The sequence below is a fragment of the Petaurus breviceps genome, unplaced genomic scaffold (genome assembly GCF_028583685.1).
Source record: "Petaurus breviceps papuanus isolate PSGF00001 unplaced genomic scaffold, PetGlider_PUasm1.0 689, whole genome shotgun sequence".
NCBI classification, from domain to species: Eukaryota; Metazoa; Chordata; class Mammalia; order Diprotodontia; family Petauridae; genus Petaurus; species Petaurus breviceps.
Genome location: NW_027186458.1, coordinates 979,274 through 991,340, shown reverse-complemented (window position 1 = coordinate 991,340; position 12,067 = coordinate 979,274). Strand labels below are relative to the sequence as shown.

At 38.0% G+C, this 12,067-nt stretch overlaps 1 protein-coding gene across 2 annotated transcripts in view; it reads left to right on the top strand.

Moving 5' to 3' along the window:
• The window catches only part of FAT4 (FAT atypical cadherin 4), a 236,793-nt gene that overhangs the window by 155,027 nt on the left and 69,699 nt on the right, over positions 1-12,067 (top strand). For both annotated transcript variants that reach the window (XM_069104858.1, XM_069104857.1), the window contains exons 7-8: positions 1,484-1,664; positions 11,361-11,611. In XM_069104858.1, coding sequence (XP_068960959.1) covers positions 1,484-1,664; positions 11,361-11,611 — 432 coding nt within the window. The remainder of the gene's footprint in view (positions 1-1,483; positions 1,665-11,360; positions 11,612-12,067) is intronic.

The following is a 12,067-nucleotide window of genomic DNA, read 5'->3' as shown; positions in this document are numbered from 1 at the left end:
AGAGAGAAACAAGAAGAGAAATGAGAGCAAGTGAGCGAGAGAGAGAGAGAGAGAGAGAGAGAGAGAGAGAGAGAGAGAGAGAGAGAGAGAGAAGGGTGAGAGAGGGAGAGGGAGGAACTATAAACTTACATGTAGTATCATTCCTTTCAGTCCTTGGCTCAAAGCACTTTGCAAATTTTTGTTTCCTTTTTATTTGTACCCACGTTTTTGAACTACTCTCAGTGGGTAGCCAAATTGTTACTTTATTGGCATAGGAAACTCTCCATGAAGAAATACGTAATTGTGTACACACACATGAGCATCCTATCAACACACACACATATGTATATCCATACATGCATCACCTAGGTGGTTCAGTGGATAGAGTTCTGTGCCTGCAGTCAGGAAGACTCATCTTTGTGAGTTCAAATAAGACACTTGCTAGCTGTGTGAAAGTCACCTAACCTCTTTGCCTTAGTTTCTCCTCCATAAAATGAGTGACAAACCACTCCAGCATCTCTGCCAAGAAAACCCCAAATGGAGACACAGAGAGTCAGACACAACTGAAACAAATGATTAACAATAATAAAAATCCATACAGAAACATATATAATATACCTACATGCACATGGCAGCTGTGGGATTGGAGACTACATCTTCGTGATGCTGAGGCCACCTCTCTTTCTGCTACACCCTGTTTCCTCTCCTACCCATTCTAATACCTCTAACTACACCTGTACATGCACACATACATATGGACTTACAAATCAGTGCATATGCATTTGAGGAGACTGTGTTTTGGTTAAAGGGAACACAGGTTTAAAAAGTGTCTGAGAGATGATTCTATTATGATTATTAGAGATGGCTAATAAGTGTTCATTGACTTGATTTGATGTAATTCTTCTAAGTTCAAAGTCATTACTATAATTTTTTCATATAGTCTCTGAGAAGTAGGTTGGTTCACTTTAATGTTCAGATTAAATATTGGCATAATTCAGTTCTATAAGCATTAACTTCATGCCCACCATGTGGCAAACACTATGTTAGAGGCTGCAGATAGAAAGAAAAAATAAGTGACACTCCCCCAGTCCTAAAGAAATTTAACATTCTTTGGTGAGGAATAATGGCTAAAGTCAAGCAAATGCAAGCTATATGCAAGGTAAATTCAAATACATTTTTTTGAGTTTGGGAATGGAACCCTAACAACTAATTCCTAACAACTACAGGAACCAGGAAGGTCCTTATTTGGGAAGTGGCATTTTATCTCAGCCTTCAGGGGAGCTAGGGATTCCAAAAGAAGGTAAGAAAGGAGGGGTGCATTCCAGACATGGTGGACAGCCTATGTAGAAATGAGAAAGGAAAATGTTCTCTGTAGGGAAGAGCGATATGCTTATGTGACAATGTGAGCTGACTGCCATCTCACTTAAGACAGTTCCTTAGCATGATCAGCCATACTATCTCGGCATTAAGACTTGCCTTTGTTGGGTTGGGCTTTTTCTTTCAGGGTCTCCTGCCCTCACTGGCACTGGCACTGTGAATGTCATAGTTGATGATGTCAATGACAACGTCCCTACCTTTGCTCACAAGATGTACTCTGCCACCATTTCAGAAGATGCCCCAACGGGGTCAGATGTGCTGCTTGTTAATGCCTCGGATGCAGATGCTTCAACAAATGCAGTCATCAGGTAGGACACCTTACCACTAGTCATTTGATAGTCTCTACGGTCACTTATTACCAGGGGTGTTCTGGTATGTGTTTAACCTTCAGCTCTCTGGGAGACAATGTGCACAAGATATACTTTTAAGTTTAATGTGGTTTATTAACATTTTCTTTCATTTTTAAAAAAATCTAGACAATCAACAAAGCAATAAGTCCTGATTTGTAATCTTTGCTGATTTCTGAGGTCCCAGTACTCATACAAAAAATGTAACAGCTGGTTTTCACATTTAAGCTGACTCCTGCTGTTTATCACCAATTACTCATTACTTCTGTGCAAATAAGGGTCTTATCCTCATTAGAATAAAAGCCCAGGTCATACAGAAACTTTTAAACATAATCTCATGTATGTTGATCCCTGTATCTTGGTGAATCATGGAATCTCCAGTTAGGAAGATACTTCAGAAGTCATCCAGACCAGCTCAGATCTGGGTAAGAATCCTTTCAAAAGAATCTCTGATGAATAGCATCCAAACTTTTCTTCAAGGCCTCCAGTGAGGGAAACCCACTACATCCCAAAGTGGCTTATTTCACTTTTCTGTAACTAATTGGCAGTTGCATGTCTTTGTATTCCCAACATTTAACACGATGCCAGTCACATAGTAAGCACTGTAGAAATACTTATTGGCTGACTGACCTCAATTGGCTGATCTGACTCTCATCTGGTTAGAAATGGATTCCAGCCATTTCTTTTATTCCTGCGTTTTGCGGTGAGGAAGAAACAGTCTGATCCTTCCACCAGACAGCTCTTGACAATATATGAAGGTGTCCAACGTGCCCTTCCTTCCCCTAACCCACCAAGTCTTTCCTTCTTCAGGTGAACCATTTTTTATTCCTCCAATTCATTTTCTTGTCATTGATCTTGAGGCCCCTTGGACTGTCCTATTCTATAGATTATCACAGATTTTTTGTTTTGTTCTCCTCCCCCCCAAAAAAAAAACTAAACTAAATAACCTTAGATTAGCTGGATGTTAGCAAAGCACATTCTTTTCCAGAGGAAAACCAAAGTCCTAGCTTCTCCTCTAGATTACTACTGACCTTAACACCAGGACTAGGCCTGCTACCTACAACTTAGGCACTAAAGTACCTACTTATCTAGGCACTTTAAGACTTGCATTTGGCATATTGGATTCCTGTTCCGTGGGATAGTATCATCATCATAAAACACAAGCCAAATGTGGAAGAATATTTAATCCAATTAACTCAATTAGGCATACATCAATTAAACACACCAAGGTATGGAATATCTTTTGTTAGGCCCTGGGGATTCAAAGGCATAAGGGAGAATAAATAGTCTTTACCCTCAAGACGATTACAATCTAACGTGTGATATTCAGTCCATAAGCATTTGTTAAGGTTCTACTATGTGCCAGCCCCTGTCCTAAGTGCTGGGGATACCGTGAAAGCAAAAGGAAGCCCCTACCTTCAAGAAGGTCACAGTATAATGAGAAAGACAGCATGCCAGCAAATATATACAGAGAAGCTAAAGACATAAATAAGAAATAAGCATCAGAAGGAAGAAATAAGATTAAGAAGGATTGAGAAAAGTGTATATGACATCATCTCAGTCTCAGTTGTGTCCAACTCTTCCTGAGTTTTGGCATTTTCTTGGCAGAGAGTCTGGAGTGGTTTGTGATTTCTTTTTCTCGTTCATTTTACCGATAAGGAAACTGAGGTAAACAAGGTCAAATGACTTGCCCAGGGTCACATAGCTATTACATTCCCGAGGCCAGATTTGAACGCTGAATCTTCTGACTCTAGGCCCAGCATTCTATCCTCTGCATCACCTAACTGCCCTGAGTATAATATGCATGTGAGAAAATATAAAGACGTATTAAATAGGGATCAGGAAAGGCTTCCCATAAGAACTTGTTTAGGAAGTGAGCCTTGAATAAGGCAAAGAATTCCAAGAGATAGAGTTGAGGAGGGAGGACATTCAAGGCCTGTTGGTTTTCCTACACAAAGACTCAGAGGAATAAGGAATAATATAAAGAGAATAACTCTTCAGAGCCTTTGTAGTGGGCTTTAAATATAGACTGAGTTTACAGTTCCTCTGAAGCAGATTGACATCCTAATATAGGAAGGGCTTGGACCAAGAGACATTTCTTTGTCTTTGGTCACAGATCATAATTAGCATCGTCAAAATGAAAGGCTTTTCTTAGGGAGTCCAGATATGATGATCAATTCAGATCATTCAAGGAAATGATGAAAACTGTGCAACACATCACTGTAGACTAAAAACTTTAAGCACTTACTGAATAGAAAACATAACATAACCTAGTGGCTAGAATCATATATCACTGTCTCATAAACTGATAAGAAATTCAGGTACTACAAACACAGACAAAAATTCCCTAAAAATAAACTGTACTTCAACTGGACAATTACTATTGACAAAAATCCATGTCCACAGTGACCCAGACATCACAATGATCTGTAAAATATTTTAGAAGAATATTTTAATAGGTATAACCAGGCCAAATAGTCAATGTGGAATGTGAATCTTGCAAAGCATAAAGACCTAACAGAAGAAAATAAAACCATGTGGGAGCAGGAATGGTACATGTCATGTCATCATCCTCTTTGACGCTAGAAGAGTCCTAAAAATGTTTACAGTGAAACAATAGATGTTCTCACATCCCAATATTTTTATGCAAATACAAAAAGTAGTCATTTTATCCTCTTGTGCAAATGTTCAGTTAAGATTCAACATGAAAGAATAATAGCAGCATAGAAACCAAGTCCTTGATAATTTTCATTTAGTCTCCCTCGGACTAGAGAAGAAGAATGAACTGAATCGCATGATACGAAGAGGAGTAAAGCTTATAATAGCCAGTATTTACAGGATGCTTTAGTGTTTTCAAAGAGTTTTACTTCCACTATCTCATTTGTGTGAGCCATTTTTATGTGCATTGGCTAATACAATTTTATTATATTTCCCCCCTTGTAGATATTAGTCAAAAATCCCAATATTTAAATAGCACTTTAAAGGCTCCAAACCAGTTTACATATCTTGCCTTATTTTAACTTCAGAACAATTATATGCAAAAATTGTCTCTATTTTTAGAGATTTTAAAATTGAGATTAAATGTGGTTTTGACTTACCTACATATGCATGTGCACACAGAATCAATCGATCATTTATGAAGCATCTTCTATGTGTCAGATATTGTGCTAGGTGTGAGGGATATAAAGACAAAAAAAAAAAAAACAGAGTAGTCCTTGTCTTCAAGAAGTTTACATTCTATCTAGGAAAAACACTTAGTCTTGGAGGGTAGGGGTAGTATTGTTTTCTGGTCTTCCTAACTACAGATCCAATATCCTTGTACAAATTATTTAAATTGCTAGCTACTCTCACATACCACTGTCTTCCATGGTTAATACACTGATGCTAAATAGTTTAAGGATAGATGACCCACCCTTGTATACTAAAGCAGGTAGTCAGTTATAATTTGTTAATCCTCGATGAGTCAATGAATTGGTTATACGAGGATATCCTAAGATATTTAGGATTGGAAAGTAATATCCCTGGGTTGGAGGCACCAACCTATAATGGGGTTCTCAGACTTCTTTCCATGTTGGCAGATGTGGTGTGGTTCAGTACTTGTGGTTTCACAGTTTCCTGGATTACTTGAGATTTAAATTTTACATTTGAATTTATGGAGGCATATTGTAGCTGGGCAGGAGGTTGGCTGAGGTGATGTCTGCAAGAGAGTTACCTGAACAAACACACCAGCCGCCATCTCTTCCTGCTACTGGCTCATTTCCTTGTTAAATCATTTTCCAGGTTCATAAAGCTGTCTGGGGTATGAATGGAGTTACAATGTATTAAACTGCCGAAATTTCTCAACTCAAGCTTCATGCGTATCTCGTTGTAAACTGAGCGAAATCTCTCACTTCTGGCTTAGCTTTCTATCTCACAGTTTCAAATAAAAACTTTTAGGATTGGACTAAAATAATTGCAACTGGTCACATCCAATGGACTCACATGGAAATTTCAAATAGTATAGGAACATGAACAACCATTGCAAATGAGACAGGGTGGAATGCTATATGAAACCAAGAGGAGTTTATCTCTTTCCTTCCCCTTGACCTTCTCTCTTCTTTCCACCCGCCCAAGGCAGAAAGTGATCAGGCAGGTAAAGTGGTGTGTGTATGTGGGAGCTCCAATAAGATTTCAAAGCATGTAAGGGAAAGAAATGTACTACAGGCTAGATTCTAATAATGTCACTAACCCCTCCACATTAAATAGTCTATTCACCTCTCTAATGAATTCTTGCTTCTCCACTAGTCTCTACCTACATTCATGCATTACCAAGCCATGAGCTCTTGCTTCCACTTGCTTTCTCTGTTTTTCTGTTGCAAAGTCAGCTTCTATCCCCTTCCATATCCTGCTGAGCCAGCAAGAAAAACCTGGAGGAAGAGTAGACTTACAGTCTTCCCTCTCTTCTCTGCCTCTCAGCCTGGCTTCTTTGCATCTCAGCCACATAACTTCTCAGCAGAAGAAAGCTCTCCCGAGGTCAAAAGCCCTGAAAATCTGAGAGATTCGGGGTAATGCCAGTGCCAATCCTGCCCTACCAAGTCTCTGTAGTAATATCCCAGATTTAGCAGTTACAGTACAAAACTGAAAAAGCCAAAATGAGACTGTGGGCTTCCTCCTGAAGACAATTAAAAGATGTTAGTTGGATTTTACTTACCAGAAATACTATTTCTTTCAGGATTTTGTTTTGTTTTATTAAATAAATTTGTATTGTCTAAGCAAACCTTTTCCTGCATGACATAATGAAGACAGTAAATGGTAGTGGCAGTTTCAGCATTACCCACTGTGGGCTGATGAATTCTTCAGGGAATTCAAAATGGCTTTACATTAGTTATTAATGCTACTTAATTCAGTCCTGCAGAAAACAGCCCAGCATGATGTAGTCAAAAATGTCCTTCTCATTTCTTCCACTTTTCTTCTTCTAAAGGATATGAACTTTTAGAATTCATAAGCATTGGAGCAAAATACGAAAGAATGGTGCTCCAAGAATCTGTCCATCCCATGGGACTCCTGTCCAAAACCCCAAGCATTATGGCCTAGGGAGTCCACCCAACACATTGAGGGACTTTCTCTCGATATCGCAAGTATAACAGTGGAGCCCATAGACTATCAGTTTATTCCTTAGTCTCAACCAGCCTATCTTTTCTTTACCTAAAGTTTCATTGATGGTATAATTTACTCAAATTCTCCTACATATTCCTTAATTGTAATGTGTTACCACTTACACACACCATCAATCTTTCCCTTTCCCTTCCCTTCTCTTCCCTTTTTCCATTCTGTTCTGCTCTGTTCCCTTCTCCTCCCCTCCCCTCCCCTCTCCTCCCCTTCCCCCTTTTCCCTTCCCTTCCCTTCCCTTCCCTTCCCTTCCCTTCCCTTCCCTTCCCTTCCCCTTTCCCTTCCCCTTTCCCTTTCCCTTTCCCTTTCCCTTTCCCTTTCCCTTTCCCTTTCCCTTTCCCTGATTTTCTCTAGCTAACCCAGACTGTAAGGACAGTGGACACTCATACACCTGGTTCCACTTTGACATAGAAACAGTGACTTATTCTTTTTCCAATGTACTTAAATTGGCTTATTTTTAGGCAACCTGATGGCCCCACTGTTCACAGGAATTCACCATATAAGATAACATTTAATGTGGACATTTGATTGGTTTATCCCACAATAGCTCAGAACTCTCACTCCCAAGAGATTTTCAGCCTCAGTCTTTCCAGTGGCAGGGATTACAGGCACATACTACCACACCTGGCACTACAGTTCTTATTTCTTACTACGTTAAAAGTGAAATAAACTGTCTGGGGCTATGAAACATGCATTTCCTTGGAAACCATCCATATTTAGCATTTATTTAAATGAATAATAATAAAGGTTCTCAAATCTCAGTAACTTACCACAAGAATCTATCTCTGGAAAATTAATTTAAGTTGCAAAATCTCATGATGAAAATAAATAACATTATCGAGTGCTTGTGATAATGGAAGAAGATAGTTACTAATGTTTACAAGACATCTATAGATGCTTGCCCTCCAGAGTACTGAATAACTAATAAAGGAAGAAAATCACAGAACCCTTGCTCACCCAAGGAAGGAATGAAAAGACAAAACAAAGAAAGAAAAAGAAAATTTTGTAATGCAAAGAAAATTTAAAGTCTATGTGAGTTTTAATGTTCTACTAATTTATCCATTTTAAACAGTGCATAAACTTTATGATATTTATTTTAAAAGACCCTTCAAGAGTAGATAGACATGAAGGATTTATTTTTAAAAAAATATGCCTACAAATGTATGTTAAAATATTCTTTGATAATGCCTTAGAAATCTAACAAAAGGGCAGTCAGGTGGCACAGTGGATAGTCCACCATCCCTGGAGTCAGGAGGACTGGAGTTTAAATCCAGCTTCTGACAGTTACTTGCTTTGTGACCCTGGGCAAGTCACTTAACCCTGATTGTAAAAGGAAGGAAGGAAGGAAGGAAGGAAGGAAGGAAGGAAGGAAGGAAGGAAGGAAGGAAGGGAGAGAGAAAGAGAAAGAAAGAGAGAAAGAAAGAGGGAGAGAGAGAGAGAGAGAGAGAGAGAGAGAGAGAGAGAGAGATTTCTAACAGAAAATCTGCTAAGATATCAATCTGGAGCCTTTGCCAGGAATAAGAAGTTTCTAAGAGGTGAGTATTTTCGAAAGAATAAAATGAGTTCGGGTTTTGGACATATTGTCTCAGGTGTCTATGAGACAGACATTTTGAAATATTGGTTGGACAAATGATGATATGAGACTGAGAGATGGGCTAGATGTATAGATCTAAGAGTCATAAACTGATAGCCGGCATCCTTGGGAGCTTTTTGACAAAACTTTAAGTATAGAGGAAGAAGGGAAGAGGGCTTAGAAAAGAGCTTTGGGTAGTCACTACAGTTAAGGGGCATGATATGGATCATGATATCTCCTTTCAGCAAAGGAGACTGAGGGGTGTCAGACAGACAGGAGGAAAAGGAGGAGAGAGGAGGGTCAGGAAAATCCAGAGAGGGCAGTGTCTCCAAGAGCAGAGGGTTAGTCAACAGCATGAAATGTAGTTGAGAATGAAGTAGATTCGGACTTGGCAAAGACCATCAGATTTGTCAATTGAGAGAGTATTGTTAACTCTAGAAAGAGCCATTTTGCTTAAGTCAGAATTGTTTTAAGGTTCAAATAAGATCACGTGTGGAAAGCATTTTGTAAACTTTGAATACTTTGAAGCCAAGTTATGAAGAGAATTAAATATTAAATAGAGAAGTGTGCTTTACAAATGAGGAAAGCAAAGTGCCTCAGGAAGATAACTAAAATCATACAGCTGGTAGAGCAGAGTTAGGCCTACGACCTTTCCTTCAAAACACCCTCTAACATAGCATGGTAATTTCATGTGAAAATGTGTACAGAATGGCTAACACACTTGAATTCTTGAAAAGAATTAGCTGATAGTGTTTTTGATAATAGGGTTTTTTTATGGGAGATTAATAAACCTTGAAGAAGTGCATCTTCATTAATCCAGTGAGTCATTAAACCTCTAAAACGACTCTGGGTTATGTCATGCTGATCACTATTTTAATTTTAAAATAGCTCAAAATGACCCTGGCTAGCATTGGCTTGGCTTCATTCTTTCCCTTAGAATCATTTGTAAACAGAGCAGGCTGTTGTGCTATTGACAGCACACGAGTTCTGATTAGTCCTTGATCTTGTTGTCGTTAGAGGTTGTGATGAAAGTTATAATGTAGCATAGTAATTGTTTTCTCTCTCCTTAAAGTTATTGGGCAGTTTCCAAATCTGTGTCATACTGTATTGTACCAGTGTTCACAGAGTTGAAATCTCACTGGGGCCATATCTGCTTTTTTAGAGCCTTGATCACCAAGAGGGAAGAGAGATCAAGGACTAAGACATCACTGGCAAGAACCCAAGTTATAATGAGCAGTTAATACTCTTCTTGATTTGTTATCTCTTCAGTGTGGACTCCCCCCCTTTCTGTGCGGAGTGAAGGGCACATTTATAAGCTTCTTGGTTTATGATTGTAACAAAAGTAACAATGCCCATCCTTTAGACAAATCACTAACAATGACAATTGTAATTTGTATAGTTCTCTGAAGCTGTAAATAGAAAATGTACTGTTCCTAGCAGGTAGCACAATACCCAGCACCTAACAGATACTTTATATATCCTTGATGATTAATTGATTGATTGGTCTTACCATCTCTCCATGAATTCAGAAAAAAATGCATGTGCATAACAACCAAAGCAATTTAGAGCCTGTGAAATAGGAAGAAACATTTACAGACAAGTAGAAAGACAAAAAAAATCAAGGGAATGATACCATCATTACACACACACACACACACACACACACACACACACAATTAACATGTCATTATAGCCATTTCTTGAGTCTTAAGAGTTGTTGGTTTCTTCCTTTATTCTTTTTCAAAGATTTTTCCCATGCTCTATAAATTACCTGTCTGGATAAAAGAATGATTTTTTTTTCCTTAAATGATGAACAAGAAAAATCACCCTCAACTGAGTCTTCTACTTTAAACAAAACCTTCATTAAGCAATTTGCTTAATATGAAAGTATGTATGAAGATGTGTGATGTTTCTTGAAAAGAAGTCAATGGAAGGATGACAAGTGAGGGACTTAGTAATGAGCAGTGCATCTTTGTGAATGTATACAACTTTATATTCCTTGGGCAGTCAATGTTGTTATTAGAGGGCTTTGTCACTGAAAGGTAAGACTCTAATAATGCATCTTCTCTGGAGTTGTATACCTGGTGTTGGATAGGGATTGCCATATGATTTCACTGGTATTGGGAACTCTGTGGATGAAAGAATTCACTTTACAAATACAGGTTGACGCTTTTTCTGTAAATTATAACCTTATAGAATTGAGTACTGTACAAAGAAGGTCAAGTTATTTACCCAGGGTCAAACAGTCAGGATGTGTGTCCTCAGGTCACAGAAGGGGCACTTGAACCTAGATTTTCCTGTTTGAAGTCAGTTCTTTTCTCATTACACTGAAAACAAAACAAAAAATCTTTATTTTGCAAATGCACATTTTAAAATGAAATTAATTTATGGATAAATGATTTTATTCAATAAGTCTAATAAACTCACTTTTAAACTGTGCAATTTAGATCACTATATAACTTGGGCAAAATCTGTTTTCAGGATTTTAGACTTCTCTTTGAATAACGGTTTTTCAATGTGCCATTTCTTTCTTAGAATTATTTTTTCTTATACTCATCTTTCTTACTTATATGAAATTACTTATGGGCTGAACCACTTATAATCTGTCCATTAGTTTCTACTTCTTATACCCATTTAAGAACCATGCTAAAATTATTTTTTTTAATCTTTATCTACAATTTCTTCATCTGGGATAAGGGTGATGGGGAAATTCATTATGGAAATTCCCTCCATTGATCATATCAGCAACTTATCTGTAATTTGTTCTTTTAGAGAATTCTCTGGGACACTGAGTAGGAGAGTGACTTGGTGAGACTCAAATAGTTAATATCTGTTTGAGACAGGACTTAAACTCAGGTCTTTTGGACTCTACAGGGTCTTTATCGTTGAAGAAAGTATGTGACAAATGTACTTCTTTTTCTTCTCTTGTTCTTCAGCTATAGACTCATTGGTGGCAATTCCCAGTTCACAATCAATCCATCTACAGGACAGATCATCACCAGTGCCTTATTGGACAGAGAGATGAAAGAAAACTATACATTGATAGTCGTCTCCAGTGATGGTGGATTCCCAGAACCCCTTTCCAGTTCCACCAGTGTCTCTGTCACCGTGTCAGACGTCAATGATAACCCACCAAGATTCCAACATCATCCCTATGTCACTCACATCCCATCACCTACTCCTTCAGGTAACCCAATGATATGACCCAGTCAAATTAGAAAATGGATGATACTGCATCAGTGTTGTAGTTTACTTAAATTCAGAAAGATTTTGCGTATGCAAATACAGTTGGCTTTCAAAATTATTTGAATTCTGTGCAGGAGAGCAATTTTTCATTTAAGTCATATTTTGTGGATAACTGAGTATTCTGAGATAGTTTTCCAAAAGCTTTGATTCCCAAATATCTCCTCTTGCTCTCCTATGCATTTTTCAAGGAGGCATTGAAAATAGCGATCTAATGGCCTGTGCACGTTCAGGATTTTTCATACTATTTTTTTCATAATAAAGGCAAAAGTGATTTTTTTGGAAAATAGAAATATAACTTTCATAACATCTAATGTCTAATGTGGAGAATGTGGGCTGGCATAATGTATTCCTTCAACATTAAGGAGTATTGTGATCATTGGAACCCAGGATAACTAAG